This window comes from Bombina bombina, chromosome 11, assembly GCF_027579735.1.
Source record: "Bombina bombina isolate aBomBom1 chromosome 11, aBomBom1.pri, whole genome shotgun sequence".
NCBI classification, from domain to species: domain Eukaryota; kingdom Metazoa; phylum Chordata; class Amphibia; order Anura; family Bombinatoridae; genus Bombina; species Bombina bombina.
In genome coordinates this window covers 60,407,358-60,423,945 of record NC_069509.1, presented here as the reverse complement: position 1 = coordinate 60,423,945, position 16,588 = coordinate 60,407,358, and the positions used below count along the sequence as shown (strand labels likewise).

At 41.3% G+C, this 16,588-nt stretch overlaps 1 protein-coding gene across 4 annotated transcripts in view; it reads right to left on the bottom strand.

Moving 5' to 3' along the window:
• The window catches only part of TSC2 (TSC complex subunit 2), a 213,609-nt gene that overhangs the window by 156,206 nt on the left and 40,815 nt on the right, over nt 1–16,588 (bottom strand). For all 4 annotated transcript variants that reach the window (XM_053694513.1, XM_053694514.1, XM_053694515.1 and 1 more), the window contains exons 5-7: nt 10,906–11,050; nt 8,748–8,865; nt 8,621–8,669 (exon numbers count right to left, since the gene is read on the bottom strand). In XM_053694513.1, the coding sequence (XP_053550488.1) occupies nt 8,621–8,669; nt 8,748–8,865; nt 10,906–11,050 (312 nt within the window). The remainder of the gene's footprint in view (nt 1–8,620; nt 8,670–8,747; nt 8,866–10,905; nt 11,051–16,588) is intronic.

The window sequence follows — 16,588 nt, the reverse complement described above, 5'->3', positions numbered from 1 at the left end:
GCAAATCTTAGCACTGATGAAGCTGCAAACTGTAAGATAAATGCAGCAAATCTTAGCACTGGTGAAGCTGCAAACTGCACTATAACTGCAGCAAATCTTAGCACTGGTGAAGCTGCAAACTGCACTATAACTGCAGCAAATCTTAGCACTGGTGAAGCTGCAAACTGCAAGATAACTGCAGCAAATCTTAGCAGTAGCGAAACTGCAAGATTGCAGCAAATCTTAGTACCGGTGAAGCTGCAAACTGTAAGATAACTGCAGCAAATCTTAGCAGTGGCAAAGCTGCAAACTGCAAGATAACTGCAGCAAATCTTAGCACTGGTGAAGCTGCAAAATGCACTATAACTGCAGCAAATCCTAGCACTGGTGAAGCTGCAAACTGCAAGATAACTGCAGCAAGTCTTAGCACTGGCGAAGCTGCAAACTGCACTATAACTGCAGCAAATCTTAGCACTGTTGAAGCTGCAAACTATAAGATAACTGCAGCAAATCTTAGCACTGGTGAAGCTGCAAACTGCACTATAACTGCAGCAAATCTTAGCACTGGCGAAGCTGCAAACTGCACTATAACTGCAGCAAATATTAGCACTGGCGAAGCTGCAAACTGTAAGATAACTGCAGCAAATCTTAGCACTGGTGAAGCTGCAAACTGCACTATAACTGCAGCAAATCTTAGCACTGGTGAAGCTGAAAACTGCAAGATAACTGCAGCAAATCTTAGCACTGGTGAAGCTGCAAACTGCAAGATAACTGCAGTAAATCTTAGCAGTGGCAAAACTGCAAGATAACTGCAGCAAATCTTAGCACTGGTGAAGCTGCAAACTGCACTATAACTGCAGCAAATCTTAGTACCGGTGAAGCTGCAAACTGTAAGATAACTGCAGCAAATCTTAGCACTGGTGAAGCTGCAAACTGCAAGATAACTGTAGCAAATCTTAGCACTGGCGAAGCTGCAAACTGCACTATAACTGCAGCAAATCTTAGCACTGGTGAAGCTGCAAACTGCACTATTACTGCAGCAAATCTTAGCACTGGTAAAGCTGCAAACTGCAAGATAACTGCAGCAAATCTTAGCAGTAGCGAAACTGCAAGATTGCAGCAAATCTTAGCACTGGTGAAGCTGCAAACTGCACTATAACTGCAGCAAATCTTAGCACTGGTGAAGCTGCAAACTATAAGATAACTGCAGCAAATCTTAGCACTGGTGAAGCTGCAAACTGCACTATAACTGCAGCAAATCTTAGCACTGGCGAAGCTGCAAACTGCACTATAACTGCAGCAAATATTAGCACTGGCGAAGCTGCAAACTGTAAGATAACTGCAGCAAATCTTAGCACTGGTGAAGCTGCAAACTGCACTATAACTGCAGCAAATCTTAGCACTGGTGAAGCTGAAAACTGCAAGATAACTGCAGCAAATCTTAGCACTGGTGAAGCTGCAAACTGCAAGATAACTGCAGTAAATCTTAGCAGTGGCAAAACTGCAAGATAACTGCAGCAAATCTTAGCACTGGTGAAGCTGCAAACTGCACTATAACTGCAGCAAATCTTAGTACCGGTGAAGCTGCAAACTGTAAGATAACTGCAGCAAATCTTAGCACTGGTGAAGCTGCAAACTGCAAGATAACTGTAGCAAATCTTAGCACTGGCGAAGCTGCAAACTGCACTATAACTGCAGCAAATCTTAGCACTGGTGAAGCTGCAAACTGCACTATTACTGCAGCAAATCTTAGCACTGGTAAAGCTGCAAACTGCAAGATAACTGCAGCAAATCTTAGCAGTAGCGAAACTGCAAGATTGCAGCAAATCTTAGCACTGGTGAAGCTGCAAACTGCAAGATAACTGCAGCAAATCTTAGCACTGGTGAAGCTGCAAACTGCTATATAAGTGCAGCAAATCTTAGCACTGGTGAAGCTGCAAACTGTAAGATAACTGCAGCAACTCTTAGCACTGGTGAAGCTGCAAACTGCACTATAACTGCAGCAAATCTTAGCACTGGCGAAGCTGCAAACCTCAAGATAACTGCAGCAAATCTTAGCACTGGTGAAGCTGCAAACTGCAAGATAACTGCAGCAACTCTTAGCACTGGTGAAGCTGCAAACTGCACTATAACTGCAGCAAATCTTAGCACTGGCGAAGCTGCAAACCTCAAGATAACTGCAGCAAATCTTAGCACTGGTGAAGCTGCAAACTGTAAGATAACTGCAGCAACTCTTAGCACTGGTGAAGCTGCAAACTGCACTATAACTGCAGCAAATCTTAGCACTGGCGAAGCTGCAAACCTCAAGATAACTGCAGCAAATCTTAGCACTGGTGAAGCTGCAAACTGCACTATAACTGCAGCAAATCTTAGCACTGGCGAAGCTGCAAACTGTAAGATAACTGCAGCAAATCTTAGCACTGGTGAAGCTGCAAACTGCACTATAACTGCAGCAAATCTTAGCACTGGTGAAGCTGCAAACTGCACTATAACTGCAGCAAATCTTAGCACTGGTGAAGCTGCAAACTGCAAGATAACTGCAGCAAATCTTAGCAGTAGCGAAACTGCAAGATTGCAGCAAATCTTAGTACCGGTGAAGCTGCAAACTGTAAGATAACTGCAGCAAATCTTAGCAGTGGCAAAGCTGCAAACTGCAAGATAACTGCAGCAAATCTTAGCACTGGTGAAGCTGCAAAATGCACTATAACTGCAGCAAATCCTAGCACTGGTGAAGCTGCAAACTGCAAGATAACTGCAGCAAGTCTTAGCACTGGCGAAGCTGCAAACTGCACTATAACTGCAGCAAATCTTAGCACTGTTGAAGCTGCAAACTATAAGATAACTGCAGCAAATCTTAGCACAGGTGAAGCTGCAAACTGCACTATAACTGCAGCAAATCTTAGCACTGGCGAAGCTGCAAACTGCACTATAACTGCAGCAAATATTAGCACTGGCGAAGCTGCAAACTGTAAGATAACTGCAGCAAATCTTAGCACTGGTGAAGCTGCAAACTGCAAGATAACTGCAGCAAATCTTAGCACTGGTGAAGCTGCAAACTGCACTATAACTGCAGCAAATATTAGCACTGGCGAAGCTGCAAACTGCAAGATAACTGCAGCAAATCTTAGCACTGGTGAAGCTGCAAACTGTAAGATAACTGCAGCAAATCTTAGCACTGGTGAAGCTGCAAACTGCAAGATAACTGCAGCAAATCTTAGCACTGGTGAAGCTGCAAACTGCACTATAACTGCAGCAAATCTTAGCACTGGTGAAGCTGCAAACTGCACTATAACTGCAGCAAATCTTAGCACTGGTGAAGCTGCAAACTATAAGATAACTGCAGCAAATCTTAGCACTGGTGAAGCTGCAAACTGCAAGATAACTGCAGCAAATCTTAGCACTGGTGAAGCTGCAAACTGCTATATAAATGCAGCAAATCTTAGCACTGGTGAAGCTGCAAACTGCACTATAACTGCAGCAAATCTTAGCACTGGTGAAGCTGCAAACTGCAAGATAACTGCAGTAAATCTTAGCAGTGGCAAAACTGCAAGATAACTGCAGCAAATCTTAGCACTGGTGAAGCTGCAAACTGCACTATAACTGCAGCAAATCTTAGTACCGGTGAAGCTGCAAACTGTAAGATAACTGCAGCAAATCTTAGCACTGGTGAAGCTGCAAACTGCAAGATAACTGTAGCAAATCTTAGCACTGGCGAAGCTGCAAACTGCACTATAACTGCAGCAAATCTTAGCACTGGTGAAGCTGCAAACTGCACTATTACTGCAGCAAATCTTAGCACTGGTAAAGCTGCAAACTGCAAGATAACTGCAGCAAATCTTAGCACTGGTGAAGCTGCAAACTGCTATATAAGTGCAGCAAATCTTAGCACTGGTGAAGCTGCAAACTGTAAGATAACTGCAGCAACTCTTAGCACTGGTGAAGCTGCAAACTGCACTATAACTGCAGCAAATCTTAGCACTGGCGAAGCTGCAAACCTCAAGATAACTGCAGCAAATCTTAGCACTGGTGAAGCTGCAAACTGTAAGATAACTGCAGCAACTCTTAGCACTGGTGAAGCTGCAAACTGCACTATAACTGCAGCAAATCTTAGCACTGGCGAAGCTGCAAACCTCAAGATAACTGCAGCAAATCTTAGCACTGGTGAAGCTGCAAACTGCACTATAACTGCAGCAAATCTTAGCACTGGCGAAGCTGCAAACTGTAAGATAACTGCAGCAAATCTTAGCATTGGTGAAGCTGCAAACTGCACTATAACTGCAGCAAATCTTAGCACTGGTGAAGCTGCAAACTGCACTATTACTGCAGCAAATCTTAGCACTGGTGAAGCTGCAAACTGCAAGATAACTGCAGCAAATCTTAGCAGTAGCGAAACTGCAAGATTGCAGCAAATCTTAGTACCGGTGAAGCTGCAAACTGTAAGATAACTGCAGCAAATCTTAGCAGTGGCAAAGCTGCAAACTGCAAGATAACTGCAGCAAATCTTAGCACTGGTGAAGTTGCAAAATGCACTATAACTGCAGCAAATCCTAGCACTGGTGAAGCTGCAAACTGCAAGATAACTGCAGCAAATCTTAGCACTGGTGAAGCTGCAAACTGCACTATAACTGCAGCAAATCCTAGCACTGGTGAAGCTGCAAACTGCAACATAACTGCAGCAAATCTTAGAATTGGCGAAGCTGCAAACTATAAGATAACTGCAGCAAATCTTAGCACTGGTGAAGCTGCAAACTGCAAGATAACTGCAGCAAGTCTTAGTACCGGTGAAGCTGCAAACTGTAAGATAACTGCAGCAAATCTTAGCACTGGTGAAGCTGCAAACTGCACTATAACTGCAGCAAATCTTAGCACTGGCGAAGCTGCAAACTGTAAGATAACTGCAGCAAATCTTAGCACTGGTGAAGCTGCAAAATGCACTATAACTGCAGCAAATCCTAGCACTGGTGAAGCTGCAAACTGCAAGATAACTGCAGCAAATCTTAGAACTGGTGAAGCTGCAAACTGCACTATAACTGCAGCAAATCCTAGCACTGGTGAAGCTGCAAACTGCAAGATAACTGCAGCAAATCTTAGAACTGGTGAAGCTGCAAACTGCACTATAACTGCAGCAAATCTTAGCACTGGTGAAGCTGCAAACTGCACTATAACTGCAGCAAATCTTAGCACTGGCGAAGCTGCAAACTGCACTATAACTGCAGCAAATCTTAGAACTGGTGAAGCTGCAAACTGCACTATAACTGCAGCAAATCTTAGCACTGGTGAAGCTGCAAACTGCACTATAACTGCAGCAAATCTTAGCACTGGTAAAGCTGCAAACAATAATATAACTGCAGCAAATCTTAGCACTGATGAAGCTGCAAACTGTAAGATAAATGCAGCAAATCTTAGCACTGGTGAAGCTGCAAACTGCACTATAACTGCAGCAAATCTTAGTACCGGTGAAGCTGCAAACTGCTATATAAGTGCAGCAAATCTTAGCACTGGTGAAGCTGCAAACTGCAAGATAACTGCAGCAAGTCTTAGTACCGGTGAAGCTGCAAACTGTAAGATAACTGCAGCAAATCTTAGCAGTGGCAAAGCTGCAAACTGTAAGATAACTGCAGCAAATCTTAGCACTGGTGAAGCTGCAAACTGCACTATAACTGCAGCAAATCTTAGCACTGGCGAAGCTGCAAACTGTAAGATAACTGCAGCAAATCTTACCACTGGTGAAGCTGCAAAATGCGCTATAACTGCAGCAAATCCTAGCACTGGTGAAGCTGCAAACTGCAAGATAACTGCAGCAAATCTTAGCACTGGTGAAGCTGCAAACTGCACTATAACTGCAGCAAATCTTAGCACTGGTGAAGCTGCAAACTGCACTATAACTGCAGCAAATCCTAGCACTGGTGAAGCTGCAAACTGCAAGATAACTGCAGCAACTCTTAGCACTGGTGAAGCTGAAAACTGTAAGATAACTGCAGCAAATCTTAGCACTGGTGAAGCTGCAAACTGTAAGATAACTGCAGCAAATCTTAGCACTGGTGAAGCTGCAAACTGCACTATAACTGCAGCAAATCTTAGAACTGGTGAAGCTGCAAACTGTAAGATAACTGCAGCAAATCTTAGCACTGGTGAAGCTGCAAACTGCACTATAACTGCAGCAAATCTTAGTACTGGTGAAGCTGCAAACTGCACTATAACTGCAGCAAATCTTAGCACTGGTGAAGCTGCAAACTGTAAGATAACTGCAGCAAATCTTAGCACTGGTGAAGCTGCAAACTGCACTATAACTGCAGCAAATCTTAGTACTGGTGAAGCTGCAAACTGTAAGATAACTGCAGCAAATCTTAGCACTGGTGAAGCTGCAAACTGCACTATAACTGCAGCAAATATTAGCACTGGTGAAGCTGCAAACTGCACTATAACTGCAGCAAATCTTAGCACTGGTAAAGCTGCAAACTATAATATAACTGCAGCAAATCTTAGCACTGATGAAGCTGCAAACTGTAAGATAAATGCAGCAAATCTTAGCACTGGTGAAGATACAAACTGCAAGATAACTGCAGCAAATCTTAGCACAGTTGAAGATGCAAACTATAAACTGTATTAACATAAAAATACCATCAAAATGTGTATCATTACCATCCCATGAAGATAAAAAAAGACTAAGTTTAAAATAAAAAGATAACACGGGTCTTGCAGAAAACAAGCTTAAAGGGACACTGAACCCAAATTTTTTCTTTAGTGATTCAGATAGCGCATGCATTTTCAAGCAGCTTTACAATTTACTCCTATTATCAATTTTTCTTCATTCTCTTGGTATCTTTATTTGAAAAGTAAGAATGTAAGTTTAGGTGCCGGCTTATTTTTGGTGAACAACCTGGGTTGTTCTTGCTGATTGGTGGATAAATCCAACAGCCAATAAACAAGTGCTGTCCAGGGTTCTGAGCCACAAAAATTGCTTATATGCCTTATTTTTCAAATAAAGATAGCAAGACAACGAAGAAATAATGATAATAGGAGCAAATTAGAAAGTTGCTTAAAATTGCATGCTCTATCTGAATCACGAAAGAAAATTTTTGGGTTCAGTGTCCCTTTAAGCATTAAAGGGATATGAAACCCAACATGTTTATTTAATGATTCAGGCAGACGCATACACATTTAAACAACTTTTTAGTTGTCACAAATACCTCATCATTTAGCTGCCAAGGGGTTAAGTCTCTTTAGTTTGTGAGCTAAAACACTTGTTTGTTTTTTAAGAAGACCTGTGTGCTGTGTTAGGTAGGCATATGATGTGCCAGAACCCCTGACTAAATGTTATCATATAGGCATTGGTGCATTCAGCCAGTAAAAGTGTCGGCTCTAGAGACACAGAGCAGTGCTTCTTCCCAGAAACCCATAAGGTCAATAAAGGGACATGGGTACCATGTAGATATGTGTTTAAAACGTGTTATGACAGATGAAGGGAAATATGGCAACCATGTCATATTTGGTATCAAACTGATTCTTGCAATGTAAATAAGAGATTGCCTTTCTGTCTATATGAAAATAGATGCATCTAGCAGAAATTATGTGTTCTCTAATTGCAGGCAAATACTTAGAGTTTATGGACTGTCATAAAAGATAGGGGGCTTCCCAGCCCCTGCAAAGAGGGTTGGGCAAGGAACCTGATGATCTGAAAATTGTATAAAGTTTTGTGTTTTAACATGTGAAATTGTCATTCTTACAAGGGAAGCTGTGACAAACGGAGTAAGGACCCATTGCTTCATGCCATCTCCCTGGCACAGATATTAAGACTAGTAAAGTATAGAATCTGTTATTTCTCCCTTTTATTTTAAAGCTGTTGCTTGTGTGTAAGTTTACTTGTAACATATTTTTATTAATAATGCATTGTGCATAATATTTTTGGAATAATAAATAATTAATTTATTAAGCTTTGGCCTTTGTCGAATATTTTAACCACGTTACTGAAAGAGACTGGTAGTATTAAGAGTGGTAGTATTAGTACTGTGATTTTATGTTATTTGTATTTATTAATTGTAATCTGGGGTTTCCTTAAGATTTCCCATATCATATAATCTTAAGTGGTGGCAGCTAGTTGTAGCTTGTAGTTTAGTTTAGTGTAGGTGGCATTAAAGGGGAGTTTTGGGCATTTATTTTACATCTAGTACAGACTAGAGAGCGTTGTTAACCCTTGCACCCACTGAACTAAGTCACAAGCTTGCCTGACGTGGCTAGATTGTGACAGATTAGTGACAGTAGAAGGGGTCTGATAACCCTTTCTGTGCCAAACTAGTGACTGACACAGGGTTGGTTAACCCTGGTCGTCACAACGTCGATTATCAAAGTTGTTTTGTATTCTTGGTATCTTTTGTTGAAAAGCAGGGACATATGCTTAGGAGCCGGCCCATTTCTGGAGCGCTATATGGATGCAGTTTTGCAAGAATGTTATCATTCGCAAAAGCACTAGATGGCAGCATTATTTCCTGTCATGTAGTGATCCAGATGCTACCTAGGTATCTCTTCAACACAGAATATCATGGTAACTAAACTAATTTGGTAATAGAAGTAAATTGGAAACATTTTTGGGTTTCATATCCTTTTATAAGATTGTTACTGTAACAAAAATAAATGTATTTACCTCAATATCGTAGTAGGAGGTGGTACGGTTACAGAGGAGGCAGATCATTCTATGTAAAAGGAGAAAAAAAATGGATTGCAAATGCACAAATAAAAGGAAATAACATGAGTAAAATAAATGTACTTACTGCACCATTGGAGCAATATATCGTTCTAGATAACAGCTGTGAAACTTCACAAGATTCACCAGGATAAGCAAGAAATCAGGGGTTAAACCAATTTCCATCCACTGGAGAACAAAAGCAGCTAAAAAATAAAATATTAAAGCATGAACGGTTCACTATTTGTAAACCCAGTCCATCCGGGTGTAATTAAGCAAAATAGTGTTGTTTAGTAATAATATTCTGAAAATATAAGTTTTTTTTTAACACTTTTATAAACCCCATAAGAGAGAAAGCATACGCTCATATGTCTGCGTGATCTGTGTGTTCCTGTACACTCTGTGCATGAACGGGAATTGCTGATGATGTCACCACAAGTGTGTGTATTACACATTTCTAATATTTATATAATATAAATTTCTAATAATTGATTTAATTACATAGCTCAATTTATCATTTATTAACACACGGTTATAGTACATTGGCAACTTAGGGCAAATAAGGTGTCAGATTTCAGTCGGTGCATGTATATAAGCTACGTATGTAATAACTATATTTTCACACACAAACACATTTTGTTTGTGTGCACACGTGTGCGCTAGTGCGCATGTGTGCTATATATGTGCACACAAGGCTGGTCTTTTTAAATATCTCCTTCGGCTGGGGGTGGGTCAAATCTCCAGGCTAGTTATGTCCTTTTGCAAGGGTGACCCTGCATAGCCTGTTAGGCAAGCTGCAAAGGAAATGTTTGAGCAGGGGCAGAACTACCATTGAGGCAACAGCACCAGGGCCCAAATGCTGGGGGGGTGCATAGCGGCCAGTCTATTCATAGGCGTGTGCAGAATGTGTGCGATCCTAATGCATGGGAGCCTTTTAGTTATCTATCTTTAAAATCATTATACAGAGCTGCACATATATTTTTTACTATTGCTTACTACTAAGTTACCTTTCGGGGGCTAATACACAAATCTGCCCTTTATTGAGAAGGTCCGCTACTGTATTTGAGGTACATTTTTGTTAAACTTTTCATATGTTTTTTTTTTTTAATTTAATTTATTGGTAATTTTTTTGTTTTATGATTTACTCAATAGAGTCTGAATAGTCAGAATTTTACTTTCATGATTCAGACAGAACACGCAAAACCCCCAAAACATTACTATTTACTTCTATACCAAACTTGCTTCGTCCCTCTTGGTATCCTTTGTTGAAGAGTATACCTAGGTAGTCTCATAAGAGTTCAGGAGTGTCAACATTTATTTAGCAGCAGTGTTTACAACAATGTACATTGCTTCAAATATTGTTGCAAACACTGCTGTCATAGAATGCTAAAGATACATTCACGCTAAATTGTAATTTTTATAAATAAATAACACAAAACTGCACACTCTGAATCATGAAAGTTTAATTTTACTGGCCTTTTATGCACTTAACCCACTCAACATATAGTTATAGATTGACTGCAAATTCATCGGCCAATCATGCTTGCTCAGAGTGCTAGCGGTAATGCATATCATATCAGAAGTAGTGAGCAAGTTGCTAGGTAACAGCAGCAAATCCTAGCGCTAGAACGGGAGAAAGCAATGAGCAAGGTAAATAATAGAAATCTTTATTTACTATTTATTAACATCAAAAATCCAAAGCTGCAACAAGAATATTTAAATTTCCAAATTTAGAGCGTGACAAATTTGATTTTTTTCAACGCCATAGGATGTGCCGTATGATACCCTGCAATAGAACATCTAATATAGGGTAGCACACCAAGACAAACACGATTACTTTAGATACCATCCTGGAGTCATTTGATGATCATCAAACTACTTAAGAAGTCATTTGCTCATCATCAGACATAATCAGGCTTGTAAAGTCATCAGCTAAGGTAAAACATTCTGGGTGATGACTTCAGAATGATTAGCAGATTACTTTACCTATTATTTCACAAGCATGAACAGCCAATGAATGACTCTAGCGTCATCTCATTTAAATATTTCGGCCTGTGGGCATCTTTCAGGATGGCTTCTGATTACTAGTCTGGAGTCACGGATTACTTCAGAATGACTTCAGGAAGATCATCCTTTTAGACTAGGGACTACAGAGACACGCAAGTATAATGGAGAACTTTAAATAAGTTTTGTGATAACGATAGACTCTGCCATGTCATTTAACAATAAAAAATGAATTAACCTACCAAGTTCTTCTTCAAGGTACGTAATGTCTCGACCCCCATCAGTGAGAGCTTTAAACACATCCAGTCTCTCAGCAAGGTCTTCATTAGTTGGATAATCTTTTATAATGCGGAAGAAATGTGCTCGTAGGAACCCAAGTCTTTCACCCTTCACAAATTTAGACAATAGAATGCAATTAACCTAGATGTTCTTTAGAAGGGACATTATTCACTAATTACAATTTATAAGCTTAGTATTGAGGTTATTCCCCATACTCCACTAGTCATGGGTGCAGCCATTTTGAATTCTAGCTTTCACTGCATTCCAAAGTTGATGAGTTTACATGTGTGTATAAACTCTCCATTAGATACTTGCATTTAATCTAGGTTAAAAAATGGCGGCACCAATAATTAGAGGGGTGCTGCATAAAATGCGCTTAGTGTTTAAAAAGACAGATACGCAAATATTGAAGCACTTGAAAGAGCTGCGGTATAGCTGTAAAGACTAGAAAATATCACATGAACATCACTATGTAAAAAATATATATATTTTACCTAACATTTTCTTCAGTAGCCCCATCCTATTGTAAAGTGACTTTAAGGGGACATGAAATCCAAAAATCCATTTCAGATAGATCATACCATTTTAAATAACTTTCCAATATACTTTTATTATCTAGTTTGCTTCATTCTCTTTGTAACCTTTATTGAAGTAGCAGCAATGAACTACGGGAGTTATCTGAAAGCCAATGGCAAGATGCATATATGTGGAGCCACCAATCAGCAGCTTCTGAGCCTACCTAGGTATTCTTTTCAACAAAATGGTACAAAAACAAATTAGATAATAGACGTACATTGGAAAGTTGTTTAAAATTGTATACTCTATCTGATTCATGAAACAAAATATTTTGGTTTCATGTCCCTTTAAAGGGACACTGAACCCAATTTTTTTCTTTCGTGATTCAGATAGAGCATGAAATTTTAAGCAACTTTCTAATTTACTCCTATTATCAAATTGTCTTCATTCTCTTGGTATCTTTATTTGAAATGCAAGAATGCAAGTTTAGATGCCGGCCCATTTTTGGTGAACAACCTGGGTTGTCCTTGCTGATTGGTGGAACCCAAAAAAAAGCTTAGATGCCTTCTTATTCAAATGAAGATAGCAAGAGAACAAAGAAAAATTGATAATAGGAGTAAATTAGAAAGTTGCTTAAAATTTCATGCTCTATCTGAATCACGAAAGAAAAAATTTGGGTTCAGTGTTCCTTTAAGTAGGCAATCAGGATCCTAGTCCTAGGACTTGCAAGGAAGCATGCACCTGGTACAGTCATATTATCCCCCCCCACCTTTGTTTAAGGAAGTTTACTATGAAATCTCGTGAGATTTCAGTGAAATCGCATGATTACAGTAAAGAATGACATCACTAATAAAGCTTTTGTTTTCTGTTCTTTAGATTGCAGCTGACTATAGCTGAAGGATAACTGTTAACAGAACATTTATTATTGTGAGCTGAAGAAATTTTGAGGTAAAATCCTTCCTTTTTAACAAAACATAATTTATGCTTACCTGATAAATTTATTTCTCTTGTAGTGTATCCAGTCCACGGATCATCCATTACTTATGGGATATTCTCCTTCCCAACAGGAAGTTGCAAGAGGATCACCCACAGCAGAGCTGCTATATAGCTCCTCCCCTAACTGTCATATCCAGTCATTCGACCAAAAACAAACAGAGAAAGGAGAAACCATAGGGTGCAGTGGTGACTGTAGTTTAATTAAAATTTAGACCTGCCTTAAAAGGACAGGGCGGGCCGTGGACTGGATACACTACAAGAGAAATAAATTTATCAGGTAAGCATAAATTATGTTTTCTCTTGTTAAGTGTATCCAGTCCACGGATCATCCATTACTTATGGGATACCAATACCAAAGCTAAAGTACACGGATGATGGGAGGGACAAGGCAGGATTAAGCGGAAGGAACCACTGCCTGAAGAACCTTTCTCCCAAAAACAGCCTTTGAAGAAGCAAAAGTATCAAATTTGTAAAATTTGGAAAAAGTGTGAAGCGAAGACCAAGTCGCGGCCTTGCAAATCTGTTCAACAGAGGCCTCATTTTTAAAGGCCCAGGTGGAAGCCACAGCTCTAGTAGAATGAGCTGTAATCCTTTCAGGGGGCTTCTGTCCAGCAGTCTCATAAGCTAGGCGTATTATGCTCCGAAGCCAAAAGGAAAGAGAGGTTGCCGAAGCTATTTGACCTCTCCTCTGTCCAGAGTAAACAACAAACAGGGTAGATGTTTGACGAAAATCTTTAGTAGCTTGTAAGTAAAACTTCAAGGCACGGACTACGTCCAGATTATGTAAAAGACGTTCCATCTTTGAAGAAGGATTAGGACACAATGATGGAACAACAATCTCTTGATTGATATTCTTGTTAGAAACCACCTTAGGTAAAAACCCAGGTTTGGTACGCAGGACTACCTTATCTGCATGAATAATCAGATAAGGAGAATCACATTGTAAGGCAGATAGCTCAGAGACTCTCCGAGCCGAGGAAATAGCCATCAAAAACAGAACTTTCCAAGACAAAAGTTTAATATCAATGGAATGAAGGGGTTCCAACGGAACTCCTTGAAGAACTTTAAGAACCAAGTTTAAGCTCCACGGGGGAGCAACAGGTTTAAACACAGGCTTAATTCTAACCAAAGCCTGGCAAAATGCCTGGACTCTCTGCCAGACGCTTGTGCAAAAGAATAGACAGAGCAGAAATCTGTCCCTCTAAGGAACTAGCTGATAATCCTTTGTCCAAGCCCTCTTGGAGAAAAGACAATATTCTAGGAATCCTAACCTTACTCCATGAGTAATTCTTGGATTCACACCAATAAAGATATTTACTCCATATCTTGTGGTAGATTTTCCTGGTAACAGGCTTTCGTGCCTGTATTAAAATATCAATGACTGACTCGGAGAAGCCACGCTTTGATAGAATCAAGCGTTCAATCTCCATGCAGTCAGTCTCAGAGAAATTAGATTTGGATGATTGAAAGGACCTTGTATCAGAAGGTCCTGTCTTAGAGGCAGAGTCCATGGTGGAAAGGATGACATGTCCACTAGGTCTGCATACCAAGTCCTGCGTGGCCACGCAGGTGCTATCAGAATCACTGATGCTCTCTCCTGTTTGATTTTGGCAATCAGTCGAGGGAGCAGAGGAAACGGTGGAAACACATAAGCCAGGTTGAAGAACCAAGGCGCTGCTAGAGCATCTATCAGCGTCGCTTCTGGGTCCCTGGACCTGGATCCGTAACAAGGAAGCTTGGCGTTCTGGCGAGACGTCATGAGATCCAACTCTGGTTTGCCCCAACGATGAATCAACTGAGCAAACACCTCCGGATGGAGTTCCCACTCCCCCGGATGGAAAGTCTGACGACTTAGAAAATCCGCCTCCCAGTTCTCCACGCCTGGGATATGGATTGCTGACAGGTGGCAAGAGTGGTACTCTGCCCAGCGAATTATATTTGAGACTTCTAACATCGCTAGGGAACTCCTGGTTCCCCCTTTATGGTTGATGTAAGCCACAGTCGTGATGTTGTCCGACTGAAATCTGATGAACCTTAGTGTTGCTAACTGAGGCCAAGCCAGAAGAGCATTGAATATCGCTCTTAACTCCAGAATATTTATTGGAAGGAGTTTCTCCTCCTGAGTCCACGATCCCTGTGCCTTCAGGGAATTCCAGACTGCACCCCAACCTAGAAGGCTGGCATCTGTTGTTACAATTGTCCAATCTGGCCTGCGAAAGGTCATACCCTTGGACAGGTGTACCCGAGACAACTACCAGAGAAGAGAATCTCTGGTCTCTTGATCCAGATTTAGCAGAGGGGACAAATCTGTGTAATCCCCATTCCACTGACTCAGCATGCATAATTGCAGCAGTCTGAGATGAAGGCGCGCAAATGGCACTATGTCCATTGCCGCTACCATTAAGCCGATTACCTCCATACACTGAGCTACCGAAGGGCGCGGAATGGAGTGAAGAACACGGCAAGCATTTAGAAGTTTTGATAACCTGGACTCCGTCAGGTAAATTTTCATTTCTACAGAATCTATAAGAGTCCCTAAGAAGGAGACTCTTGTGAGTGGGGATAGAGAACTCTTTTCCTCGTTCACTTTCCACCCGTGCAACCTCAGAAATGCCAGAACTATCTCTGTATGAGACTTGGCAACTTGAAAGCTTGACGCCTGTATCAGGATATCGTCTAGACACGGAGCCACCGCTATGCCTCGCGGTCTTAGAACCGCCAGAAGTGAGCCCAGAACCTTTGTAAAGATTCTCGGGGCTGTAGCCAACCCGAAGGGAAGAGCTACAAATTGATAATGCCTGTCTAGAAAGGCAAACCTTAGAAACCAATGATGATCTTTGTGAATCGGTATGTGAAGGTAGGCATCCTTTAAGTCCACTGTGGTCATGTACTGACCTTCTTGGATCATGGGTAGGATGGTCCGAATAGTTTCCATTTTGAAAGATGGAACTCAGAGGAATTTGTTTAAGATCTTTAGATCCAAAATTGGTCTGAAGGTTGCCTCTTTTTTGGGAACCACAAACAGATTCGAATAAAAACCCTGTCCTTGTTCCGTCCGCGGAACTGGATGGATCACTCCCATAACTAGGAGGTCTTGCACACAGCGTAGGAATGCCTCTTTCTTTATCTGATTTGCAGATAGCCTTGAAAGATGAAATCTCCCTTGTGGATGGGAAGCTTTGAAGTCCAAAAGATATCCCTGAGATATGATCTCCAACGCCCAGGGATCCTGAACATCTCTTGCCCACGCCTGGGCGAAGAGAAAAAGTCTGCCCCCTACTAGATCCGTCGCCGGATAGGGGGCCGTTCCTTCATGCTGTCTTAGAGGCAGCAGCAGGCTTTCTGGCCTGCTTGCCTTTGTTCCAGGACTGGTTAGGTTTCCAGGCCTGCTTAGATTGAGCAAAAGTTCCCTCTTGTTTTGAAGCGGAGGAGGTTGATGCTGCACCTGCCTTGAAATTTCGAAAGGCACGAAAATTAGACTGTTTGGCCTTTGCTTTGGCCCTGTCCTGAGGAAGGGTGTGACCCTTACTTCCAGTAATGTCAGCAATAATTTCCTTCAAACCAGGCCCGAATAAGGTCTGCCCCTTGAAAGGAATGTTGAGTAATTTAGACTTCGAAGTCACGTCAGCTGACCAGGATTTAAGCCATAGCGCCCTACGCGCTTGGATGGCGAATCCGGAATTCTTGGCCGTTAGTTTAGTCAAATGAACAATGGCATCAGAAACAAATGAGTTAGCTAGCTTAAGTGTTCTAAGCTTGTCAATAATTTCAGTCAATGGAGCTGTATGGATGGCCTCTTCCAGGGCCTCAAACCAGAATGCCGCCGCGGCCGTGACAGGCGCAATGCATGCAAGGGGCTGTAAAATAAAACCTTGTTGAATAAACATTTTCTTAAGGTAACCCTCCAATTTTTTATCCATTGGATCTGAAAAAGCACAACTGTCCTCAACCAGGATAGTAGTACGCTTTGCTAAAGTAGAAACTGCTCCCTCCACCTTAGGGACCGTCTGCCATAAGTCCCGTGTAGTGGCGTCTATTGGAAACATTTTTCTAAATATAGGAGGTGGGGAAAAAGGCACACCCGGTCTATCCCACTCCTTGCTAATAATTTCTGTAAGCCTTTTAGGTATAGGA